General features: G+C 40.4%; 1 protein-coding gene across 1 annotated transcript; it reads left to right on the forward strand.

The window, feature by feature from the left end:
* The first annotated feature begins 569 nt into the window (after nt 1-569).
* On the forward strand, nt 570-27,940 carry LOC140228721 (peptidyl-prolyl cis-trans isomerase-like). Its single transcript, XM_072309002.1, has 5 exons — nt 570-786; nt 17,631-17,661; nt 18,169-18,354; nt 20,237-20,312; nt 26,746-27,940. Exons 1-5 carry the CDS (start codon nt 718-720, stop codon nt 26,876-26,878), a joined length of 495 nt encoding a protein of 164 aa, XP_072165103.1. The 5' UTR covers nt 570-717; the 3' UTR covers nt 26,879-27,940.
* The last annotated feature ends 50 nt before the right edge of the window (nt 27,941-27,990 follow it).

Consider the following 27,990-nt stretch of genomic DNA (forward strand, 5'->3'; position numbering starts at 1 on the left):
CTGGCCTGTCGCCTTTTATTATTATCATTTTTTTTTTGATAAACAATCTCAGACATTTGAAAACCAATTTTCATCAAATAAACGTTGAATCTTTCTTAAAGTTACATGCTCTTTCATATTTCATAAGAGGTTTCTCATTATCTCACTTAGGAATGTTCAAAACATGAATCATCACCTCATGCAGTACTGTACAAGTCCCTTTAATCTTGGCCGAATTTTTTCGGACGACTCTCATCTCATAGGAATTTCTCACCGCGCCTTGAAGTGGCAAACTGCACGGTACGCATGCGTAGACTAGTTCCCCACCTGCAGCGCATGCGCACACAACTCTGTCTGTCTCTAAGCTCTAGCTACTACTGGCGGCAGAGACATTCTGCATGGCAATCATCACTCCAAATACAGCGTGCGCACCGCGATCTTACCGACGAGCACAGGATGATTTTTCGGAGACCGCATGTAATATGATTGTGCTGAATGAATACTCAGAGTAAGTGCATGCGCGCACGTACGTGTACGTACGCGAGCGCGACCGATACGACCGTACTGTACGTACGTACTTACACCGTCGAGCGTCGACGCCGCGCCGCCGACAAGCGATCAACCCTTCAGGCACATTCTTTTGCCGTTTATCATCCTACTAGTATTGACCTCAGGTCCATCAGGCAAGGCAAAATTGCGATTTTTAGCGCATTCCGACGCCAATTAGCAACTATTAGCATGGCCAGGCCCAGAGTTTTCTTCGACATTACTGCCGATAAACAGGCCGTCGGTAGAGTGGTTATGGAGGTGAGATTTATGATCATATACTTTTAAACTCTCAACTAGAGCGGTGCTCGTTGAAGTCGTGTGAGTGCTTCGTGGTACTCGTTTGCACGTTAGAGTAGCACGTGAAATCAACCTGTCACGTACATGTCCTAGCCCAGTTCCTTTTTACCCAGGGCACCGCGCCGCGCACATCTAGAACTTTCCTCAGAATCAGTGAACATTTTCTGTGTGTGCTAGAAGCACGCAACAAATCGCATTTATTTTGCTGCCTTTTTTAATCGTTACGGGCGCCAGTACAAGTAAAGTAATTTAGTTCTAACGTTAACTTTCGCGAAAAGATCCGTCTGTCCAGAGCAGTCTGATTTTTTTTACATAAATATGAACTTAAGTATTGAAGGGACTGTAAGTGTAACGTTAGGCCTAAACGACCCAACGTTACATAGCTCATACTCATAGACTTGGGGGTAGAATAGACAGAAAGATCCGTCTGTCCGGAGGAGTCTTTTAAATTTTTTTTTTTTTTTGACGTTATCGCTCTCCTCGCGCTTCGTAGACAGGCGGAAGTTGGTAGCCTAACGTTAGTACCAGTAGTACTCAGTAGTACACATGTCTAGTTGCTCTAGTAGTAGGGTGTCTGGAGCATTTTTGTAACTTTTGAAATTCTCTGAAAAACGAATTGTGAACTATTTTATATGAAAGAGGATTAGAGTGTCTACATCATTAAGACACATTTCAAATTTCATGGCGAAACGATGTTTCTATCTCGAGAAATTTAACTTTCAAATCACAGCGATATTACCCCACTTTTCTCCGAGAACGCTCCAAAATGTGTCCAAATCAGTACGCCGGAAAGTTGCATTGGCGTGTGGATCTCGAGCGATCGGATAATGAGCGTACAGCGGTTAGAAAATACGCGTAACAAGCGCTGAAGCCACTCCCCCACAATGTCGTCACACCGCATGTGGTGTTTGTGTATGTGTGTGTGTGTGTGTGTACACATTTGTATGTGCTCGCTACCCTTACCGTGCCACACAGCGCAGTTGTTTACACTACAGACCCACACATCCCCCCAATCATCGCGATAAAGCTAGCGCGAAAGCATGCTCTTGTCGGCGTGCGAGAATTATGCGCCAGCTGGCCGCGCAGTGCTAGTGCTACCTCGGGCAGCTAGCCTCGCAATCGCGCTGCAGTATCAGTACATTAGCAGCTCGCGGATATCGCCACGCACATGCACGCACCGTGACCATGCATGTGAGTGATGCCAGCGCTGTACAAAAGGAACTCTAGTCTTACCCAGGAAGCATGTCGTCCAGCAGCTTCTTGCGTGAAAATGATGCCAAATTACCACCATCCATAAAAGCATTAAAGAGCCTACAGGCTATAGTAATCTTTTGAAAAAAAAAACCTCGATTTGAAGTTCAGTAACAAATATCGGTATTCGTAATAGGTCTACTCATCGTACTCACAGTTTCCCGTTCAATCGTGTCTTCCACGCGTAGGCCTGGGAAGAAATTGCTCACTTACGATCGAGCTGTGGCTCTACGCCTACGTATGCATACAACTTATTTGTTTGCGATAACTGCCACATCGGCTGTCTGAGAAAAGCGAGAGTCAATGTTGTCAACAGTGTTTTGTTTGTGACTGTGGTTGTATGTATTGAGTCTACATGAAGGCACGTGGCATTTAGCATTGTCCATTTGTAAACTGTGGTGTGGAATCAGTGTGTATCAAACATCGTGCGTTGCACAATCATGCTGTCGACCGGGGTAGCGCTGTAGCAACACAAGCTAGCTAGGTTGACAGCGCGTGCCCGGCTATGCCATGCATGCCTGCTGCGTAGCTGGCATGTTCCTGCTGCTGCGCTGCCTAGCCTGGCTGCGCTGTGCAGCAATAGCGAGGAGTAGCACTGCAACAGACGCGGTCGTATGTATACGTATGGTACACACACACATAGGCGTTCTACATACACACATCATGCACACGCAATCCAGCTTCGCGCCGTGAACGCCATGTGGCTGCGTTGCGTGTTGAAATATGCATGACCCCAAATACGCGAAAGTTACCATGGATCCTTGCATACGAAGCCACGCCTTGAACGTTCGCTGCAGGCGAAAAATTATTGCAAGGGGTGCTTTCAAGGCAAAATCCACAGTCAAAGACGTGGAGCTAGAGAAAAACAAACCACACCATCGGATTCAGCATATCCTAAACTACTCACATGCTAAACGCTGGTGCAAGTACCGAAGTAGATGCTGAGATATGGGGATAAACGTGTTTCTAACGACATTTACACCTATTTATTGGCGGATTCATGTACCAGCGCTCTAATACATGATGGAGACAAACTCCTTCTTTCATATGATACCAAATTTGTTAGGATTTGAGGTCGGCATCGACTGTGGAAAACTCAATAAAGGCGAAATCCGACTCAAAATCGCTTGCCAAAATCGGCGCACCTCGCGTTTGCACGGCGTCCTATGGGAGTTGCGTGTTGTGAGATAGGGCGCGCAATGGTCCGAAGGTAGGAAGGGCACGATCCGACACCCTACTAGTAGGCGCCAGGCCTAACCGTTAGATCTAACGGTATAGTCTATTCATCGCTGTAGCTGTAGAGATCTAGGGATGGTCTTAACCACTGTCTCTATCTGTCTATGGAAAATTGGGTGAGGTAGGGTGGTACATAGCCCCGGAGACCGCGCCGCCAGGCGCGGTCCTGGCAGCTTCCCCGCAGTTTCGCTTATGTGAGTAACGAATAGCTCCCCTATTGCCACATGCGGCGACTTCACAAATAAACAATAACTAAATTTCGATAATGAACGCAGTAACAATCAAAATTGAAGTATAGATTACTTCATTGGCTTGGTTCTTCTCACCAATTCATCTGGAAACTGCAAAATTTTCCACATTTTTTAGGAGTAAGCGACCTGCCCCAGTGAGGAGAGCCTTTTAAACGTGTATCCATTTGCACGCATCTACGCATGTAGCAAGTAATACGTAGCCTTTTGTCAAGGCCCTCTCGCTGTATGGTGTGGAGAGCCCAGCCGAGTGGGGTAGTGCTGTGCGCTCGGATGGACTAGCTTCGCTCGTCCGTTCGCTCTTCCGTTACAGCGAGAGGGCCTTGACAAAAGGCTAGCAATACTGTGCGCTTGTGCAAGTGATTGCGAATTCTGTGAACATCGCATCGGTGAGCTGCTTATAAGACATCATTTTGTGCATCACAAGCCATGAAATGCATCAAACAGTCACCGATGATAGTCATTTAGGTTTCATCGACCCATGTAAATATTCCTAGTAGGGTGTCTGAAGCATTTTTGTAACTTTTGAAATTCTCTGGAAAACGAATTGTGAACTATTTTATATGAAAGAGGATTACATCATTAAGACACATTTCAAATTTCATGGCGAAACGATGTTTCTATCTCGAGAAATTTAACTTTCAAATCACAGCAATATTACCCCACTTTTCTCCGAGAACGCTCCAAAATGTGTCCAAATCATTATGCCGGAAAGTTTCATTGGCGTGTGGATCTCGAGCAATCGGATAATGAGCGTACAGCGGTTAGAAAATACGCGTAACAAGCGCTGAAGCCACTCCCCCACAATGTCGTCACACCGCATGTGGTGTTTGTGTATGTATGTGTGTGTGTGTGTGTGTGTGTGTGTACACATTTGTATGTGCTCGCTACCCTTACCGTGCCACACAGCGCAGTTGTTTACACTACAGACCCACACAACCCCCCAATCATCGCGATAAAGCTAGCGCGAAAGCATGCTCTTGTCGTCGTGCGAGAATATGCGCCAGCTAGCCGCGCAGTGCTACCTCGGGCAGCTAGCCTCACCATCGCGCGGCAGTATCAGTACATTAGCAGCTCGCGGATATCGCCACGCACGCACCGTGACCATGCATGTAATGCCAGCGCTGTACAGGAAGCATGTCGTCCAGCAGCTTCTTGCGTGAAAATGATGCCAAATTACCACCATCCATAAAAGCATTAAAGCGCCTACAGGCTATAGTAATCTTTTGACAAAAAAACCTCGATTTGAAGTTCAGTAACAAATATCGGTATTCGTAATAGGTCTACTCGATCGTACTCAGTTTCCCGTTCAATCGTGTCTTCCACGCGTAGGCCTGGGAAGGAATTGACTGCTCATTTACGATCGAGCTGTGGCTCTACGCCTACGTATGCATACAACTTATTTGTTTGCGATAACTGCCACATCGGCTGTCTGAGAAAAGCGAGAGTCAATGTTGTCAATAGTGTTTTGTTTGTGACTGTGGTTGTATGTATTGAGTCTACACGAAGGCACGTGGCATTTAGCATTGTCCATTTGTAAACTGTGGAATCAGTGTGTATCAAACATCGTGCGTTGCACAATTATCATGCTGTCGACCGGGGTAGCGCTGTAGCAACACAAGCTAGCTAGGTCGACAGCGCGTGCCCGGCTATGCCATGCATGCCTATGCCTAGCCTGCGTAGCTGGCATGTTCCTGCTGCTGTGCTGCCTGGCACTGGCCTGGCTGTGCATGCAGCGATAGCGAGGAGCACTGCAACAGACGCGGTCGTATGTATACGTATGGTACACACACACACACACACACACAGGCGTCCTACATACACACATCATGCACACGCAACCCAGCTTCGCGCCGCGAACGCCATGTGGCTGCGTTGCATGTTGAATTTAAATATGCATGACCCCAAATACGCGAAAGTTACCATGGATCCTTGCATACGAAGCCACGCCTTGAACGTTCGCTGCAGCCGAAAAATTATTGCAAGGAGTGCTTTCAAGGCAAAATCCACAGTCGAAGACGTGGAGCTAGCGAAAAACTAACCACACCATCGGATTCAGCATATCCTAAACTACTCACATGCTACACGCTTGTGCAAGTACCGAAGTAGATGCTGAGATATGGGGATAAACGTGTTTCTAACGACATTTACACCTACAATGTATTTATTGGCGGATTCATGTACCAGCGCTCTAATACATGATGGAGACAAACTCCTTCTTTCATATGATACCAAAAATGTTAGGATTTGAGGTCGGCATCGACTGTGGAAAACTCAATAAAGGGAAATCCGGCTCAAAATCGCTTGCCAAAATCGGCGCACCTCGCGTTTGCACGGCGTCCTATGGGAGTTGCGTGTTGTGAGATAGGGCGCGCAATGGTCCGAAGGTAGGAAGGGCACGATCCGACACCCTATTCCTAGTAGTTTCTGTTGAAAAATTAAGGAAATATAGCGCCGCAAAGGCACCCGTTTGTTCAACATGAAGATCTGAATGGGAGCACGGCGCAGCCGCCACACGCAGTGTGGTGGCTGTCGCAGTTAGGTGGTACAGTGGTAGGCCTAACGTTAGCTTAGATCCAATTACTGGACGCTTTTTTTTGTGGCTTTGAATTCCGTACTTGGAGGATGAAATTTCGGCTAAAAATAACATCACTTATTATCACAGACACAGACTCCTGGAAATTACGAATTCAGCCAACTTGTGTCAATTGTTCACTCTAGTTTTTAGAAAATAGAACCATCTATGCTTCAAACATACCCCTCTGAAAAAGTTGTCTTTTTGCGCGGTTCAAAATCGCATTGTATTACCGGACACGATTTTCGCAATGAAATAATCAACATCTTTCGCACCTATAGTCCTTGCACCAGAATCACAATTTATCACACAAATCACCGTACACAGTCTCTCCGAGCGGATGACAAATAAAAAAAAGTCGGCAAATGAGGCTCAAATTTTGTATTTTACGGTAAAATGTTTGTCATTAATATTTCGAACAGTTCACGCAATAAAACCTTGTGAGAAATCGACAACTGGTTAGACTCTACTTCTAGTTTACATGCTTTTAAGATTATGGTAGCTGCACGCGCGGTTGACGAGTTGCGGGCCCGGTAGCGCACAACTATTCCGCATCGTTCGTTTGAGGACGATGGCTACAAATTTCCGATATCGATCAGTGAACTTTTGGTTCTATTGGAATCTTCAGCATTTTTCCTGTATGTGAGCGGGATTTCATAGAATTTCAGTTGTGAAATGTGATTCAAACATGCACAAATATTAACTATGATGAAGTGCGGGTCACTCAATTATAAATTTGAGGTAAAAATGTGAATTTTTTCGTGTTTTTTACATTTTTATGTCGCGTTTTTTGCGATTTCGGTCCACACAGAGTTCTGTGAGGCTAATCTATGAAGTCTCGCACGTACAGAATGTCATTAGTGTGCAAAAATGTGTGTGTCCGGTAATACTGTGGTGTCCGATGGCACCATGCTTGCCCCTATAGCAAAATCAACATTTCAAGAATGCACTACACTCACCAGATTAATGAATAATCCCAACATTTTGGTAGAATTTTCAACGTAAAACACACATCAACCAGCCCGTCGTCACGTTCAAACGGCACTGAAACACAATATGAATCCGTTAGCCAATCACATGCGAGGTAGTTTCTACATGTACATGTTTTTTTTTTTATTAAAACACGTACCTCGCATGTGATTGGCTAACAGATTCAAAATGGCGACTTTCTGCTAGCGAACGGCGATGTTGCGATATTGATAAAATTTCTGCGTTATAACCTAGTTACTGTGAGTATTTCAATTGCACAATGTGAGAAATTTACCCCAAATATTGCTGCATAATGTGTCATGTCATGTCAAACTTGTTTGAATGTAAAAAAAGCTGTCTGAAATTTGGTTTATTGTAACGTTTGATCTGTGCGCGACCGCTGGCAGCGCATCCCTACAGGAGCCAGCATCATTGACTTCGATCTGTATAAGGAGGGGATCCGTAAAAGCCAGACGCAGTCTCCGCGGAACATTTCCCCGACAACCAGATACAGACCGATCTTTCAGTCAAAACATTACAGTACTGGTTGAGGTGGGGATTCATGTTTTGAACATGCGTAAGTGAGATAATGAGAAACCTCATAAAGTCATATGAAATATGAAAATTTTAGGAAGGATTCAACATTTATTTGATGAAAATTGGTTTTCAAATGGCTGAGATATCCAAAAAAAAAAAAGTGATAATAATAAAAGGCAACAGGCCACGCCTTATTACAATTAGAGAGGAACCTTGAAGAACGACATCTTATCCGGTCAATGGATTTGAAATCTGTGCGCATGCGCTGGCCGTCAATTCAGTGTAGCTCTCCCAGGTTCCTCTTGACCGAGTCACATTAAGTCATCAATTCGAACAGAAAGGGACTATTGGCAGAACCAAACGTTGCATGTTACCTGTCGTCAACACTTCAACTTCACCTGTAAGTCTTCAAATGGAAGAAACATTTCGATTTTAAGTTGATATTTATCCGCGCTACTACCCCTGTCATGATCCTGAATGCTACAGTGCGCAGCCCCCTTACGCTATGCGTTGGGGCTGGTCGCAGTTAGAACCCATTAGCCAATCACATGCGATGTAGAAGACTAGAACGTGCAACAGGAGTGGTCCCTTCTCTGCCAATTAGACTTCGAGCACAGCTTGTATACCATACTTTCGTATTAAATGGTGACTTGAGCTAGAGAACAGCGATGTTGTGATATTGCTCGATGTGGATCATGGTGGATACAAAATTCTGTGATCTAACCTAGTTATTTTAAGTATTTTGATTGCATAATGTGGAAAAGTTACCCCAAAGATTGCTCCATATTATGTCATGTCAAACTTGTTTGAATGTAAAAAAAGCACTGCATGGTAACGTTTGGTCCGCACGCGACAGCGGACAGAGCAGCCCCACATGAACATCACTACAAGAGCAAGTCGAAGGTTAGCCTACAGTCTGTATAGGAGGGGATCCGTGAAGCCAAATGCAGTCCCAACGACTAGATACAGACCAATCTTTTGGTCAACTTTCTCACCTGTTTGTCAAATAATCTCCAAACATCCACACACTCACTCTATAGTCCAACAGCCTCAAATATTTGCATCTGAGTGAGATTCAACTCCAGTAGAAAAAGGAATTTTCCACCATTTTGACACTTACACTTGCACAGTCGGAATATGTCGATCGCAGCTAGTTTGCTCTGCGATAACTGCAAGAGCTGTGTTGCGCAGGAGCAAACAGTGCAGCATGGTGTACAAAACACATTCACGGCAGTGAGCGCTGCGATTGATCTGAATGGAGGTATCTGACAGCGATCAGAAAAGTTCATCTATGGTACCTTTAAAAAGAATACATTTCCCGCCTTTCCGCTTTTACAGAGTCGTGGTAGCAGTTGATTGAAGATTGGGGCTGTTCATGTTGTGTGTGTGTGTGTGTGTGTGCGTGCGTGCATATGCGTATGTGTGAGGGTGTGTGTGTAAGTGTGTATGAAAGAAGACTAGTAAAAAATGTGGTTATAAGACCAGGGTAAAAGAATATAAAGCCTTTAAGGGGGAAAGGAACTGAAAGAAAATATATTAAAAGAACATGGAAAAATGAAACAAAAGGTTTACAATTAAAATAGACAGTTCACTAAAAGATAAAGGAAGGAAAAAAGAAGAGAAACTTGCATTATAAAGGAAAGCAAGGGAAAGGTGGATATATTTGAAAAGAAAAGAGGAAAGCAAAGAAAAAATTGAGATTGAAAACAAAGCATTAGGTAGAATGATAGAATTACAGATGAAGCAAAACTGGATGAAAGCAAAGAAGAATAGAAAGTTTAAGAATAATCATGTTGGAAATGAAAGAAAGGTTTATTAGTCCTACTATCAGAACAAAATATAAGAAAAAGATATTGGTGATTGGTGAGGAAAGGAGAAGTAGATGGAGCCGAGGGAAATACTATAGATCCATGATTCAAACAAAGAACAAAAAGACAGAAAGTACAGCAAAGTTCCATGTATATGACACAACGGTGTCTAAGACGCAACCTGACTTTTGGACTTGATTGAAATACAAAAATGATTAGCGATCGTAGTGACAATTTGATAGTATGAATATAAGAGACAACTTGCCTGAGCAGACTTCCTCTTGATATCTCTCGCCCTGGCTCTAGTCCCATGAATGACAGGGGAAAAAAAAAAACACACACACACACACACAAAAAAAAAAATGGCACTGCAACGATTAACCCTATAAAGCCCAAGCTGGCTGGGGGGGGGGGGGGGGGCATTCTTCATTATATGATAAGAGAAATACATAGGAAGTATGCTAAATTCATGTTTTCTTTATATTTCTTTGTCCCTTGGGCGTATGCGTTTATTTTGTATCAATCATTTTCATATTTGCCACAAATGAAAAGCAAGTCAGCCTTCAGTTCACTGTTTATTGTGGTTGAAATTTCTCAATGTCAGCACATGGGGGCACTATTCATCACATATAGAAATAGATTAAACCTATGATGTATTGCTTGGGATAGGTACATATTGGTATCACATTTAATATTTCCATAATATTGGAATTTTGAGTTTGCAGATTGATAATGTGATCAACAAATGATATTACAGGCAAAGCTTGTGTGAAAATGACACAAAGTAAATGGGTATTCTTTGGAAAATGCTGTATTTTCTATAATTTCTATTATATCTATTGTTTGATGCCTTCCCGTGCATATAGAAATAAGGAAAATAATAAGAAAACCATTTCAGGGTAATTCACAACCATAATTACTTCACATTTTGGTTCTCCAGCAAATTACAATCAAGAAAACCCACATTTCATCCATTATTATATTGTTGATTGAAATTGGAACAGAAAAACATGCAAAACCTGACAAACATGGTTGTCAGTCTATGGTTGCTATGGCAACCAGCAATATCAAACATAGCTAAATTATATACCAAAATGTTCGCAATAAGATTTTAGAAAAAGTCACCAAGTTTGGTTGAAATCGGGTAAAGGGTGTAGGAGTGGGAAACGAAAAAACGGTGCCCCCATTGTGCCCCCCCTTGGGCTTTAGGGTTAAACAACAAATCACTTGCTAGCAGCCATGCAGGACCCCGTTTCATAGAACTTGTCAATAAAAATTATGGTAGCTGTTATGAGCTACTGGAATCCTTGCATCTGATTGGCTGAGAGCAAATTTGTTATAGAAATGTGGTAGTTGTTACTGATCACAAGTTTTATGAAATGGGGACCCAGGTGTCTCTGATAAGCATGCGGCAGATGCCAGCCACCTGGCTTGGCTGGTGTAGTGGTAGAAAGGAATTTGCGTCCGTGTATGTATTAATCACCTTCAGTGATAGTTCTAGTTTTCTCAGATATTGTGAGTCCACTGCTGATTTTTTAACTCGGACCTTCACATGAATGTGATGTTGTACATGTCTCTCTTCATGACTTCATTTTACAATCACAAAGTTAACCTCTTGCACAATTGTTTGGAAGTCCTGATTTTAAAAAAAAAATACACTCACATAATATGGCATGTACAGTACTAGTAATCCAAGGCACCCTCACTCTGGGTTAAATGTACAGATGTGGGTTCATCAAATAGCAAAAAAATATTGCATGCTGAAGACAGACACTCTGAAGCAAAAATCCTGAGTTCAATTTCAAAATGAAATAAAAAGGACTAATTTGTAAATTGTGATGTTCGTTGCTGTAGTTCATGACTTCTTTTTCCCCCTCACAAAGAATGATTACCTGGGGCCGTATTCTGAGGGCTCAATTAAGGTGTAATTAGCACTTAATTACCAAATTGGTATTCTGAGAGCTTAATTAAGTAAGGGGTTTATTAACTACCATGACAACAAACGTTTTGGTGGAAAAGTATTACGCGCTGGTGCGTATTGGCGCGTGCGCACTTCTGAGAGGACTTAATCACAGAGTTAAATACAAATCGGTATTCTTAGCGTGCAATTAAGTATGAAAGTTACTGGAAAATTTAATGATACCAAAGAGTGTCATTAACTACTCCCATATCACGCATTACAGCGTGTTTTCTTGGCCACAACGATGCTTACTGTCTTCGGTAACCAAGAAACGGTTGAATCTTGTTGTCATAGTATCCATAGAATTCAGAGAAAAAAAGAAATATAGGCAATCTTTGAGGCATTTTGTCATTTTATGTGAGCTTTTCGCGTGCGTAGGTGAAGGGTTGTAATCAAAGACCGGAGTGGTCGCACGGAGCTCTTGGGTTGTAATTACAGGGGGTGTGTGGAGGAGCGCGCATTGAGGGCATATTTGCGCTCGTAATCATCATTTTGGCTTCTAACAACGCTACTGATTGGATGAAATAACAATCAGATGGGAGGAACCTAAGATAATTATAGGGGACTTAATCATACCTTAATTACGTCCTCAGAATACTGATTTTGTCCATGATTAAGGGCCTATTAACTTCTCGATTTAATTATAAAGTTAATTATGGTCTTAATGACGACCTCAGAATACCACCCCTGTTTTCCAAATTGCTTTTCAAACACCAATAGTCAAAACCATTACCGGTGTATTCAGATGTGTTTAGGTAGACCATGAATTGTTACATAGTTAATTTTTGTGTTGCACTTGTGACTTGATGCAAATTTGGACACTAGCGACTGTGAGTGAAACCACATCAGAAATTTAACTGAAGAGATTGTGGTAAGGTGCATGTATGATTCCTCACAAGCATGAAGTAAGTTTGTAGACTTCTCCAGTTAAGGACGTTCCTCAGTTGAGTTTGTGCGCATCCTAGCTGCACAGGTGTCAGTGACGTAACAAAGAGCGTAGAAGCGCACGCACGAGTGATGAGCTGAGCTAACTGAGCTGAGCAGCTGCTAGTAGATCGAGCTAGAGTGTGGTATGTGTTCGTACGGATACCCGACAGCTCCCCACCGCGGCCGCGCCGGGCAGCCGCGCTGGGCAGCCTCGCTCGGCTCGCGTGCCGACTGTACGCGTTACAATCTGTACATACCATAACCAAAGTTCAGCGGTCCGAGCCGCATATACATGGTCATTGTAGCACAACACTGATTGACGGAATCGCGAAGCTTGGAAGTGGAACAGAGCTGTTTCCATTTTCAATCCATAGATCTGTTTTGTGACATGAAGTTCATTATCCGGTCATCAACATGGTAATGTCGAATGGTAAGGTACCAAGGGCCTATAGGCCCTAGTCGGGGTCTAAGGCTCACTAGTCTATTGGACTAGGTGTTAAAACAACAACAACAACAACAACAACAACAACAATAACAACAACAACAACAACAACAAAACAAGCATATGACACACATTTCATTTTTAGGTCTAGCAGCTAAAACAATCTGAGTGTCTCTGTTAAGATCTAAATTAGATCTAAACTTGTCATTACTAGTAATACAAAATATTGTTCTTTTTTTTAATTTTTGGTTACAAAATACAAGGTCACGAAAGTGTTATCAAACAAGACTATTCATCACTTTCACCATTCATATATTATTATTTTTTTTTTTATCACCAAATCTGGTGTTAAGGAGAATCATTTTTTTTTCGGGGGGGGGGGGGGGGGCGAAGGTACTTCTCCATAGCTTACAACACGCACTTTACCAACCACTGCAACAACCAACACATGCAATCTACGATCAGCGTCATTGTATTAAGATTTGTTTTTCATTTGGAGGACCGTCAGACTAATGCCAAAACTCCCATTTCCTTATATTTATTCTTCTTCCTCCATTATCACTTTTTGTACATGGTTACAGCAAGTGGGTAAAACAAACAAACAAGCGTGCATGTCAATAATATGGAGTTTACCACGCTTGCATCCACATAATATCATTATGGCTGTGGAAGGGAAATGATAACAAAAACGCACATTGACCTTTCTTTCTGAATATTTTTCACCATATCACTGCAATTGTGACATGTTTTTTTGTTTGTGTGTGTTTGTTTGTTTTTTTTTAAGAAAATGGGGTTTCGAGTGAACCGCATGAGATTCATGCATCCTAGCAGGGTATATCCCTGCATTGGTTCCTGACCAGATTTGGGGGTCTTACGATGATTTCCGTCGCAAGGAGGCTCTGCTAGCACTAAAACGAGCACATGAACCCCCCATTTTTACAATTCTTCTGCATTAAGTAACCCTTCTTCTACAATTTGATAAAGTTTCGTAAAATTGACATGGGTTTTGAATGTACAGCATGACATTCACGAACCCCACCTATAATCAGGACACCCACGAGAGGTTTATAACCAGATTTTGGGGTCCGGTGAGGTGATTTCTATCATTTGGGGATGCTGCCAGCACAAAAATTAGGACATGAACCCCCACTTTTTATTGTTTTTCTGGAATTAGTGAGCCTTCTTTTATAATTTGGCAAAGTTTCGTGAAAATGACATGGGTTTTGAATGAACAGCTAGCATAAGTTTTATGAACCCACTTGTCAGGGTATCAGTGCATAGGTTCTTGACCAGATTTTGGGGACTTACGATGATATATGTCGCATGGGGGCGCTGCTAGCACAAAAACGAGCACATGAACCCCAACTTTCAATTATTTTCTGGAATCAGTAAGCCTTCCTCTACAATTTGGTCAAGTTTGGTGAAATTGACATGGGTTTTGAATGAACAGCATAAGCCTAATGAACTCATCTTGTCAGGGCATCCCTGCATAGGTTCCTGACCAGATTTTGGGGACTTACGATGATATATGTCGCATGAGGGCGCTGCTAGCACAAAAACGAGCACATGAACCCCCATTTTTAATTATTTTTCTGGAATAGGTAAGCCTTCGTCTATGATTTGGCCAAGTTTCGTGAAAATGACATGGGTTTTGAATGTACAGCATGAGATTTATGAACCCACCCTGTTAGGGCGACTTTGGATAGGTTCCTAACCAGATTTTGGGGTCGTACTATAGTATATGTCGCATGAGGGCGCTGCTAGCACAAAAACGAGCACATGAACCAACACTTTTGATTGTTTTTCTGGAATAAGTAAGCCTCTGTCTACAATTTGGTAAAGTTTCGTGAAATTGACATGGGTTTTGAATGTACAGCATAAGTTTTATGAACGTTGTCCTTTTGCTCACCCCTAACAGAAAACGTCGATGAGAAGGATTTGAGAGACTTCGATGTTTTCTGCCGCGTGAGGGCGCTGCTTGCTGAAGAATGAGAGTGTAAACCCTAACTTTAAAACCCTTTCCTCGTTTTGGGTACCCTTTTCTGCAATTCTTGCAAATTTGGAGAAAATACTGTGGATTTTGAAAGAATTATGGGGATTTACGTTTGTCATTGCAGATTTTGTTGCCAATCATGTTCTTGATCATGTAACGCTATCATTTTGGTACAGGACGGCAGATTAGTCATATTCTTCAAAGTCCCGTAGAAGAAAAACAAGCACATGAATCTATGGTTTTATTTACATATTTGGGCTTCGGATGGGTCAAAGTTACGGTATGGAAAGTTTCAAGAAAATGACATGGATTTCACTTTAACTGAGGAACGTCCTTAAATGATTGCAGCGTTATGGTCCTTTTTAATTTTTCCCCCACTTCAGTCATCTGCTTATTGAGCACACAAATAGGGTGTGATACCAGAGATGGGCCTGTATTTCTTGCCCTTACCCTCAAAGGGTGCATTAAGGCATTGCTTTGTACATTTCATTATTCATGAACATTTACTCTGTAAAACAAGATATTTAGGTGCATGAAGTTTTCGTGAATGGGAGCCAAGAACCATTTTTGCGGCATTGAATTTTCATGAATTGTCACTGTTGGTCTATTCGGGGCATGTAGTGTCCAGACAAAAACTTTTGAATATGTTTTGAGATTGCAAAATTGTGAAATGCATGCTAACATTCCTGGTTTAATAATACTTAGTCTTCTATGTTTGGCCATTGGAAGTTAAAAAATTAAGGAAGGTCTTCAATGGAAATGAATATATTTGCAAGGGAAAATAGAATAAGCAAGACCTGTTTGAGTTTGTCTGTCTGTGGATATACAGTGTACTCCTGTAAGACTAAATTCAGGCTACAACTAGATAAAAATTCAGGCTGCAATAGTATCCTCTCTTTATTTATTTATTTATTTTTTTGGTATTGTTTATTTGTATCAACAAAATATTTATGTAAATAAAAGATCCAAAGGACTTTATTATAATAGGAGTCTATTGTATGTACTGAATTTATCTACACATAGCCATTTATTGATTCCATGTTTTTGTGAACAAGCATAGATTTTACAGGATTTGAGGTGACCCTTTAATATGATCACCTTTCTGATTGTGCTGAATGCTGAGCACCTTTCCTCTTTGCCGATTTTACCTGTCTCGACTCTATTGCATAAGCATAATTAGTTTGGTGGTGGTAGTCTTCCATGGTTGCTTGGTAACAAAGCTATGGTTTTGTTTTTTTTTGTTCAGAAGGCATTAATCATCTTATTTCATATGAGGAAAGGATACAGTTTTTGTTACTAAGCAGCCTGAATTTAAGGGAACCCAAACTCGGAAGAGCAATGCGAATCAAGTGAAAGCAGTAACATTAGTTGAACACATTAGTGAAAGTTTGAGGAAAATCGGACAATCGATGAATTTTTATGTTATTTTATGTTATTATGAATTTTTAAAGTTTTGATGTTGGAACCGCTGGATGAGGAGACTACTAGAGGTTATGATGTATGGGTGGACAACAATATACTGTTTACGCCTATTCATGAAAGTAAAGACATGCGAAAATACTGACTCTGATTGCATGTACATTTCTCTGTTCAGTACAGGACTCCAAGATCGTGAATTTAACCACTCACGAAACTGTCGGGAATTCCCGATTTGCGAAAATTTAGACTTGCGGAATATATGGCGTATACGGTAAAGAAAATTCCACGAAAATTCACTTTTCTCACATTATGAAAGAGCACTTGACTACCGTGTAACCACTTTTAGAAAGCAGGAGGAATAATGCATTATGGCGGAGGCATACCAGTCGCCATCTGGAACCCATTCTATGTTATTGTTAGTGAAATTACTAAACCAAATGCATTTGTTTTACTTTCATCTGTTCTCTAGCTGTTATGTGATGAAACTGATTTCAGTATTATTCATGGTCAGATATGTTCTTAAATGGATCGTTGCATTTACTTCAGCCCCCAAATTTCAGATTTAAAGATTTTAGGTGCCTGAACTGGCTACCAGGAAAAAAAGAGTTAGCATCAAGCCATACTTACATAATCCAAGACCCTACCTTAATAATGGCCCAAATGTTCCATTCTCCTGACAAAACTTTTGTCCAGACAAGATTCGATGCTGGTCAAGGGGAATATACGGTTAAACCTGTCTATAGTGGCTATCCCACAGGGGTCGCACTTAACTTTTTTTTTAACTAGCCAGGCGGACTACTTAGAATCAATTTTGATACTGAAGCGATATTTTGGCTAGCCAGACGGACTAGTAGCTTACAGAATTTTATGATTTTTAGCTAGTCCGACGTGATTTTGGGTGGCCAATGGCCAGCGGACCATCGCCAATTTCGAACCCTGTCCCAGAGAGATGAAAAAAGTAGCCATTTATACACCTAGAAAGGTTGTCGCTATAGGTTATCCCAACATTTTTTGTGCATTGCCTACATGTATCGTATACAATGTACATCTAGCGTATGGCACAATGTGCCTGGTTGTTACCGTTTGCTGACCATTGCTAGTCACTGATGGGGTGAACCATGAGGTGTCGGCTTCATTTGCCTGTTTTCTTGTGTGGGTGGTTTGGAGGACAACTTCATCGGGTTGGCACCCTGCTCTTGCGATGGATGAATGAAGTTGGATCTTTTGGAGACCCTTTGGAGTCGGGGGGTTAAAACCCCCTTAAAACCCCTGCTTAAAACAACATAATGGACTTTCACCAAACTTAGTGGCTGCTAAGACAAGTTTGACTACATGTATTGACAGGCATTGAACTTTCCTCATTTTATCTGCTCTCATTACAGCATCTCTTTCAGAAAACACAATGCTAACCAGTAAGTTTCTCTCTTTTTGCCTTCGCAGTTGCGGCCTGATGTCGTGCCTAAGACAACAGGTAGGCAGAGTCATCCTGATCATGTTGGTCTTTTGCAGCAATTCTAGATACACACAGTGTACAGTCATCTGAATTATACCCCTTAACATAATGTATAGATGTGGAAATCTCTATCCCACATATATCACCTCATATTCTATCATTTTGAGCGCAAGAAATAACAAGTGTCAATGGTAAGATAATATTTTCCATTTCCTTATGTCAGTCACTGTCTAGACAAAATATTAACTTGGCAATCCAGAGACCATGTTTAAGGCTTGGATATATTGGTGTATTTGGAACCATACTGAACAGCTTCCACTCCTATTCAAAATAATTTTGGTTTTTTGTGCATGTGTGTAGATACATCTGTATTTGTATTTAGTCAATATGTCACTTTCATTATGTAGTTGAGCTGTGTACCGGGTATATCATTAATAGTTATAGGTTTATCTATCCTTGCTGCCTGTGATAATTTGAACATGCAGTATGGACTCTTCACCATGCTCTTTACACTTTATTTTGCAGAAAACTTCCGTGCACTGTGCACTGGTGAGAAGGGCTTTGGCTTCAAGGGCTCCTCCTTCCACCGTATCATTCCAGGCTTCATGTGCCAGGGAGGCGATTTCACCCGTGGAAACGGAACTGGTGGAAAGAGCATCTATGGCGAGAAGTTTGCTGATGAGAACTTCAGCCTGAAACACACTGGTGCTGGTATGCGTTAGTTATGCCCTAAGAGTGTCCAAGGATGGTACTATTCTGTCAGATAGCCACCTTTTTCTTATTTTTTATTTTGTATGCCTGAAAATGCAGCAGTTGATTGCAGAATCATGGTGCAAAATGTCCGGGGGTAGGAGGTGGGGGGGGGGGGGGGGGGGGGGTGTCAGTTAAGATAGGGTTAATATTTGAACACAAAAGCATTGTTTGTATGCAAAGGTCTGGCTGTCAAAAGTCAAAAGTTGTTCTTGTCACCTGATTAGTCCCATCTTTTCTGCTTATGCTCAAGCTAGTTTATTGCATAGAATAAGAGTCAGGGTGCTACATAAGCACTTGCCTGATTGGCAGGGGCAAGTGAAAATCGAAATTCGGGCAAGTGTTTTTGAACAATGGTAACAAATGCTTGCCCAAAATTTTTGAGGCCACCTTTTCTTCACTTATTCCCTCAACAATCCCACAAAGTCAACCATACAGAAGCCCAAAGATAATGACTGTTTAGTGATGCAACACACTTTATATTTCATTTCAGCAACTTTCCAACACTTACGTGAAGAAGCCCAAATACAATGCAACGGTAACACTTGATCACACCAAGTTTGTTACTCCATTGTGTTTAAGCATGCGAATCAATGTGTGCTGTTTATTAAGCCCTTAACTAACACATGATTTTCTTTATTATTACCTCCGCCAAGGGAGGAGGTTATGTTTTTGTTACTGTTGGTTTGTTAGTTAGTTAGTTAGTTTGTCCGTGTGCAAAATAACTCAAAAAGTAGTTAACGGATTTGGATGAAACTTGCAGGAAAGGTTGAGAATGACACAAGTAATAAACAATTAACTTTTGGTAGTGATCCGAGAATTTTTTGGGAATTTATGAAGGATTTTTGACATTTTGGCAGGTAGGGTCAATGAACTTGGGAGTTCAGGCTGCGCGTATTGAGGTTTGCATGTGCGCATTAAAGTGCATGCTCTAGTTTCTGCTAGGGCAAGGCGCGCCATGCAGCTGAGGGTTTATGACGTAACAAAGGCTTCTATACTGGGAAATCGGGCAACTTTCAGCACACAATACAATAAGTACGTATGGGTGGAAATCACTGATATCTCTATGGAAGAACAAGATCAGTGGTGGAAATGAGCTGCATACTTGGCGGCGGTCTGTGCTCTCGGAGTGCTTTTCTAATTCTAGTTTCTTTATATTTTGAACTTTCTTTTTGGGCAAGTAAATTTAATGTTCAGGCAAGTGTTTTGCAGAGAAATTGAAAATCTGCAAATGGTAAAATAAAGTTATGTAGCACCCTGAGAATAAAATTGCAAACAATCAGTCCCCTCCCCCACGTGAAAGTGGAATATACAACTTACCATTATGTCTCGAGTAACCTCTGTGGGAGAACAAGGAATGTTTGAATTGCACCATGAACATTCAACCTCTGTGTTCGCTCCTGTTGCAGTGACAGTCTGTACACTGCATTAGTGCAGTAGCAGTGTAATATTGTGCGATTTGGCACTTGTATGACAAGTTTGGGATTGGTTGAATTCCTGATGAAGAACTGCGGTGAAGGAATGAGTAATGAGTGTTATCTGTTCGGGGGTTAAAAGTAATTGATTTCCAGCCTTTGAGATGATTTGCTGTACACTTTTGATATTGGAAGCAACATTTTTCAAGTTGGATCATTTTTGCGAGTGCCATGTCGAATTCAAATAAAGCCACCACAAAGTATATGGCATACACTGTGGCTCTCCCACAGGCACAGTCCAGCAGGTGGAAGAAATTCTGTCCCCACTAAGGTTATGAATTTAGGATCTACAGTAGGTTTCTTTTCTTATTTTGTGGACAGTGTTAATGGCCATTATTGGTGTCACTTCTCAATTTACTTCTTTTCAGGAATCCTGTCCATGGCCAACGCTGGTCCCAACACCAATGGCTCCCAGTTCTTCATCTGCACAGCGAAGACCACATGGTAAGATCAATTTTGTTCCACTGAATTACAGTGCTCTCCCATTATAATGAACGCAGTCCTAATTAAATTTCATTACAACAAAATCAAATTTCCAAAATTATCAAAAGACAGGGTAAACTTGATATAGCAAACTCTGCTGTAATGAGATATCATTTACTAAAAGGAAACTTCCGTGGTCCAATTTTTCCTTCCACACAAGTCGACAAAGAACACTACTCTTATAGTGTGGTTGGCTGTTAGGAGATTAATGCAGTAAGGAGAAAAAGTTTGTTATTCCCAAACAAAGGAAAATATGAGTACTAAACCTGTTATAGCAAGGTAAAGCAAAATGTTTTGGTAATTAAAGCTTTACTTCACCTGTGCTATCAGGTTTGAAGGCAGTGCTGTTAAAGGGACTGTACAGTACTGGTTGAGGTGGGGATTCATGTTTTGAACATTCCCAAGTGAGATAATGAAAAGCCTCTTATGAAATATGAAAGAGCATGTAATTTTAAGAAGGATTCAATGTTTGTTTGATGAAAATTGGTTTTCAAATGGCTGAGATATCTAAAAAAGTGCTAATAATAAAAGGCGACATGCCACAACTTTATTAGGATCTCTTTGTTTCACCTTGTTTTTGGATATCTCAGCCATTTCAAAACCGATTTTCATCGAATAAACTTTTGATACCCCTTAGAACTGCATGCTCTTTGACATCTCATAGAGTGGTTTCTGAATATCTAGTAAAATGTTAAAAGCTAAATCCTCACCTCGACCAGAACTGTACACACCCTTTAAGATTCTACTGCTTGATGGGACGCAAAATTGTGTCGTACATTTTCTACAGTGCACTCTGCCTAGCACTGCAACGGATCAAATCGGTTTTGTAGCCTGGCCGTGTGTGGCTGTAGCATTAGGCATACATACATCATCATGATGCAGTAGGTATGAGGCAATCTGATGCTGTGATTGGCTCTCTACTGGAGAATTCCCAATCTTTACACTCACTTCCATAATGTGAATAAATTATTATGCAAAATGTGTCACTTATAGTTAGCATTACTAGTGATATGCAAACATCTTTGAATTAGTCTTCCACACACAACAAACACTTGCCAGAACCCCATACATGTACATGTATCAATTTGCACATGATTGTGACACAATCGCACACAAGCTATACATTATTTTTACAACTTGAACATTCTTTAACCCTGTCTGTGTCACGGGCCGATCTAATCGGCCCAAAGCCTGCCATATAAATGCTTCGGCCTATTTGATCGGCCCTATTTTGATTGACAGATTACTTCAAAAGCTATGGCACTACCACTCTATAAACTCATTTGTGATTGGTTAACAGTGTAAGGAAAAATATCCAGTGTGAAAAAAAGCGTCCCCACCTTTAACCAATCAGGAAAGCCTTCTCAAAGTCCAAGAAATTGTGGTGGCCCTGCCCATGTTTACTCGCATTCAGACTGCAATGTATTGTGTACAGTTTTGCCATAGGTTTCTTGTGTGGAGAACTTTCACAAATCTGTATATGTGGGACTGTAATAGAGATTGCCATGTGCGATGAAAAGATCGTACACATGGGTCAATTTGCATCTATTTTATCTAAGTCAGAATAGTAAAATATAAAGTGAAAACACCTAGGATAGGGATTTTAACATCTTTGAATTCTGTGAAGTCATATAGTTCCAGTAACACCGGCCTCATAAATGATCTGTAGAATAGATGAACACTGCACATTCAGTGCAGCAGTTGTAACTGTTTACTCAGCACTAACAGCAGTGCAAGGTATCTCTAGTTAGCCGGGGCCAGCAGGGCAGGTGTAAGGAGCAATAGGGTTACAGTAGCCTCCTGCTGGCCGCCTGAAGCTGTAAGTCTTGATGTTGGGGTATGTTAGACTGTTTGTTATTATTACATAGGAAACCATCACTATGCAAAACTTCAGTTCAGTGCAGGTTTATTATAAAGAAAATGACTGTTGTGATAGTTAATTCTGTCTCAATGAGGAGAGAGCAGAAAGTCGTAGACTAGCATATGATCAACTGGAATGGACACTGCGAAGTCTGAATATTTTCAATACCATCGGTAACAATTTTTATCCTTAGATTATCTTATCATTATGGCAATATCATAGGACAAGATTAATCTAAACTTAAAATAATAAGCACAATTCAATTTGTATTTTCAGCTTGACAAGATACAAACACGCTTTATCTATTTTCAGTCCAACATCATTCACAAAATCAGAAATTACACAAAATGTGTAAATGACTTTTGTTCATAAAATGAAAAGTACTGATGCTATTGATAAAAAATTCATATCATCTGAAAGCTGAATAAATTCTCTACAATATCTGTGAGACCTTTTTGTGATGCAAGAGCATGTTGTGTGAAGAAATGAGGTGGTAACATGAAGAACGAAGTCTGCAATGATAATTATGTGACATAAGAGGGCGTCCTACATAAAATTTAAGGGCGCCCTCACTCAGATTATTATGTAATATGAAAGTTTAGACCATAAGCTTTTAAATGATGTATAACATGACACATTATAGTCAATGATAATAATCAGAAATGGCCATCAACAATCTTGTGTCAGCGCACTGCAAAATGTCTGAGCAGTCTGGCTACGGCATATGTGACAGAAATAGGGTTAAAATCATATTTCATTGGCGAAAAAACACGTCTGTTTATACATAAAGGTGAGTATTCTGTACCACACATTGCCGGGGCGACCTTTGGCCCCACATGTATCATTTAGTGTTGTATGTTATGCTCTTTTATGCTAATTGATCAAAAAACCACATATCGACTATAACGAGTAAAACTGCATGGTCTCGTCCCTCATGTTATTTTGAGTTTCCCCTGTATGCCTGTATTTTCTTTGTTTGGCTATAACAAAATTTGATGTAGCAAAAAAAGCTGCTAGTTCAGGGGTAGGTACCATGTTACGATGGGAGTTGTGTGCAATCTGTTCATCACTTTGATAACTAGAGGAGCTCTCAGAGAGTGCAGACCTCCGCCAAGCTGCTCATTTCCACCACTGATCTTGTTCTTCCATGGAGATCATTGATTTCCACCCGTACTTATGCATGCTGCAAGTTGCCGATTTCCCAATCTGTAGAAGCCTTTTTCTTACGTCATCAACTTTGATCCAGCAGCGCCACAGCTCGCCTAGTCACCCTAGCAGAAACTAGAGCACGCACATTAGTGCGCCTGTGCAAACCTAAAAAATGCATAGCTTTAACTCCCAAGTTCATTCCCTACCTGCCTAAATATCGAAAATCCTTCATAAAATCCATAAAAATTCCCAGATCACGACCAAAATTTTTAATAATCTGTTTCTTTAGGTCATTCTCAATGTTTCCTGTAAGTTTTATCTGCACACAGACAAACAAACATACCCCCAATGTAGAAAGTGAACAATTTGCATTGCATTGTGCCATAGCGTCGTCGAACATGATCGCTCAGGTGAAGTAAAGCTTTACCCAAAATGATTTTGCTTCACCTCGCTCTAACAGGTTTGATTAACCATTTTTTTTCTTTGTTTGGAAATCACAAGTCATCTCGTTAAAGCAGTCATTTCATAACAGCAGATTTCTCTATAAAGGTTAGCATTTTACATCAAATTGTGTGGAAGGAACGTTTGGACCGCAAGAGTTTCCTCGTCATAACCAATATCTCATTATAGCAGTGTTCGTTATATCAAGCTTCCCCATACTTTGCGCAGTGTGTTCCTCACCATACACGAAGGGAACAACCATATCCAAGCTTGAAGAACAGTGCTTTAATATGGCTTTACTTAAATGGGCATTCCCAGACAATTAATATAATTTCACCTAAGATGTACATAAATCGATACTGTAAAAGTGGATATTTTGGTGCGACTAACTTTTTTTGTGCTTGACCAGGTAAGAAGAGTTTGGCGTGTTTTTGATTCCATGGAATCAAGACATCAGCTACTGGAACATATACAGTGAAACCCCATTATAACGAGGTCCGTAGGACCGGCGATATTACCTCGTTATAACCGTACCTCGTTATAACCGTACGCATTAAAAACAAAGAAAAACATAAGCACGACATCATACCCGTCAATTTTTGGAACATCCTTTATGTTGCTATTACACAAGTATGGATCGTTATTATTGAGACAATAAAGGGAAATTATTTGTGATTTGATACTTTAAAAAAGAAATGGAAAAAAGTAGGAGTTGAAATGTGTTAATTCCTTATTTTTCCTCCAAAAATCTCGTCACATAATATAGTTGCACATTATGTTCTTGAGAAGTAGTCCTACTCGGCAGGATCATATTCGTGATTCTTTCTACACCTATTTCTTCTTCTTGTATCGGACCATTCTGAAAGAATGTTTTTTTCATTTGTGAAATACAGTGTACATGAGTGTAAAATGACAGTGAACAAAATCAGACTGTATAAATTAAAATGTGTTTAAGTTTTTCTAAACACCAGCGCAAATAGAGTAACATGCGTTGTTTATCCCAACTTGCGAGATATGTTACGCTGTTGGTGCCCAGCGGGAATGCGATGATTTCATGAATCATTTCGGCTGTAATCCTATACAGTGTATGATCGTTGCGCCGGAAGGGATAAAAAAATGCGTTCTCTACCCGTTTTTGAAAACTATGCCACAGTGTCGAATTTGGAAGGCTGTGAACCTTTTTACGCAAATCTTTACCTTATAAACCATTCTGAAAGAAAGAAAAACCTACATTGTGAAATGCAGTGTTAAATGACAATGAACAAACCCAAATCTATTCAAACTGTTAAATGCGTTTGTTTCTTTTTCTCAACACCAACTCATTAAACTAGGTTAACATGTGCTATTCAACTATTTTTACGCTACTGTCCTCCGGTGGGATCGCGATGATTTCATTAATTATTTCCTCTTTAATCATACACACTCATATTTTGTTACATAATGAACAATCCCAGATCTATTCAAACTGTTAAATGTGTTTGTTTCTTTTTCTAAACACCGACTCAAGTAGATTAACGAGCGTTATTCAACTACAATGTATTTTTACGCTACCGTCATCTGGTGGGGTTGCTTTGATTTCACTAATTATTTTGGCTTTAATCATATACACTCATAATATTTACTAGCCAGCAAAACAACTGGAAGTCGGGACTAAAAATGAAAAAGATACAATGATGAGTTGCTCTTGCATTCCAATATTATTGACCATATTGGCCACAAGTGTCGCTACTAAAAAGTTTTTGAATGCGTTATTTTTTTTCTCTCTCGTTGCGCTGTGGTCTGACCTAATATCACGCATGCGTGTCTCACAAAAAATAAAATTGAATGATTCTATTCAATAACTTAATAGTGGGAATATCGGAAGGTATTTTTGTCTTATCGCGCGGTTTAGAAGAAAACATGGACTCCTGCAAAACGGGAAAGAGAATTTGGCTTTCAATGTTCCGTTTGTCGCGTGTTGGAAAGCGGCAAGTCAAGAAATAGAACCTCGCAAAAAAGAAAATGGAATGATTATGATTATGTTATGTGGTATAGAAGAAACATGGAAGGAACGGTACTCGGTTATTCGTCACTGATAATGGGCGGTAAAGAAGGATAACGGCGGGACTGAAACATGTTTGTTTCTGAGTCTTCCCGCTTCAGATAGTACATAGAGTATGTACATGTAGAGATCGAGACAGAACAGGCATTTGTGCAGTGTGTTACTACGTTCTTTACAGACTATGTAAAACGGGGATAGTGTGAATTCGCTTTTCAATGTTTCGTTCGTTGCTTGTTTGAAAGTGGCAAGTCAAGAAATGGAACTTCGTTGTATCCGATCAAATTGCTTATGTTTTCTTTATCATGATGCACTGAAAATGTCCTTGTTATAACTGGAATCTCGTTATAACTGATTCGTTCTGCCATAGGTTTACACGCAAAAGGAAAACGGGACTGACGCGATCACCTCATTATAAGCGGTTCCTCATCATAGCCGAACTCTTTATAATGGGGTTTCACTGTATATGGCATGCAAAAATATTTGCACGCTTTTATTTTCGTGCTAGCTTCTGGTTGCGCGAAATGCGCGAAAATTTCAACACCGTGAAAATTTTTACTTTTACAGTAGTGCCATGTGCAGATTTGTGGAATTTATTGTGGACCTTGAGCACATAGGGTTTATGTATTTTTTGTATAATAATAATAATAATAATATTTTTTAATACTATTTTTGAGCACTCAATCATGCCGTTTTTTTTTGTTTTTTTTTATGCTGCTATGCCATCATCCTTGTTCCTTGTGATTAGTTATGAGTTTTGAAAAACATTCTTATTCCTAATCACAATGAATTCTGGAACTCTGTACCCATTTTATAGATGTTAAAATGCAGAAATCTAAAAATCACCTTGGAGGTCTCTGTTGATGCGTCTATTCTCATTTGCCTCTGTATTTTCATTTGGTCAGGTTGGATGGAAAGCATGTGGTGTTTGGATCTGTGGTTGAAGGAATGGATGTCGTCAAGAAAATGGAGGGATACGGTAGTGACAGTGGCAAAACCTCCAAGAAGATCACCATCGCTGACTGTGGTCAGCTGTAGAAAGCCCTTTTTTTCAGCACCAGTCATTTTATCCCATAGAGACTGGTAGTAGGGTCCGTAAGTGTCAGAGAAGGTGATTTGTATTGTGGTATGAGTATTATGTTTGCATCTAGAGACTGTCAAGAGAAATCTGTGTAGAATCACTCAGTGAAAAACATATGTGTAACTTGATGTCCATGGTGACTGATTTCAATGGGTTGTAAGTACAATTCATACCATTCATTCAATTCAATATGTCACATGTGAAGCCAGCAGTCTTTTTTATTGTCTAAATTAGAAGTGAAAAAAAAAAGGATATGTGTCTTTAAGACCATTATTAATATTTTTTATTTGTAGCACATTTCTCTTACAGTCATGGCAAAACAGTATGTACTTGTCTCTGTTATATTACATAATTATGTTGCATGAGATGTATATGGATCATACTGACACATGGTAAACCGAGTAACTGTAGTTGACTATGACAGATTTTAAGATTGCTATTGTGAGAGGATTATGTACCTGTGCATCTTGATCTTTAATTTTGAGAATTTGATATCACACCCGTAGCTGCAATTTCAGTTTATGTACAACAATTTAAAGGCTCATCTTCTGTGAAGATGCTTCATGTATGTTTACAGAACTTGCGCAGATATGCAAAAAATAAATCATGCTTGAGAATACATCATCAGGTCTCCATCACCTAATATCTGGTGATCATCACTTTCCCTTGTGGCTAACAATCATTAAGCTAAGTGACATACACAGATTACATAGGAGTATTTAATCTCTCCTTACTAATGAATTACATTTAACATTTTGCTACATAGTAGTAAAACTATGTTCTTGTGCCCTTTGGGGTATCTTGGGTCTTTAGTGTGTTCTGTGTTAGTTCTGCAGTGTACAAATTCTTTCTCTTCTCTCAGAGCTAGCAGTCAATGGTGTGTTTGTATTTTTGTATCACTAGTAGTCACTGAAATGTGTCAGGCTATTGGCTCAAAAATAGTTACACTGTATGTCCCTCTCATTGGCAAAATGTAATGAATAAAGACTGATAATATTTAAAAATTTTCCCCCTCACAACCAATGTAATAAGGCATGTTTATTTATTTATACAATGTATTTATGACTTG

This window comes from Diadema setosum, chromosome 5 (genome assembly GCF_964275005.1).
Source record: "Diadema setosum chromosome 5, eeDiaSeto1, whole genome shotgun sequence".
Lineage (NCBI taxonomy): Eukaryota > Metazoa > Echinodermata > Echinoidea > Diadematoida > Diadematidae > Diadema > Diadema setosum.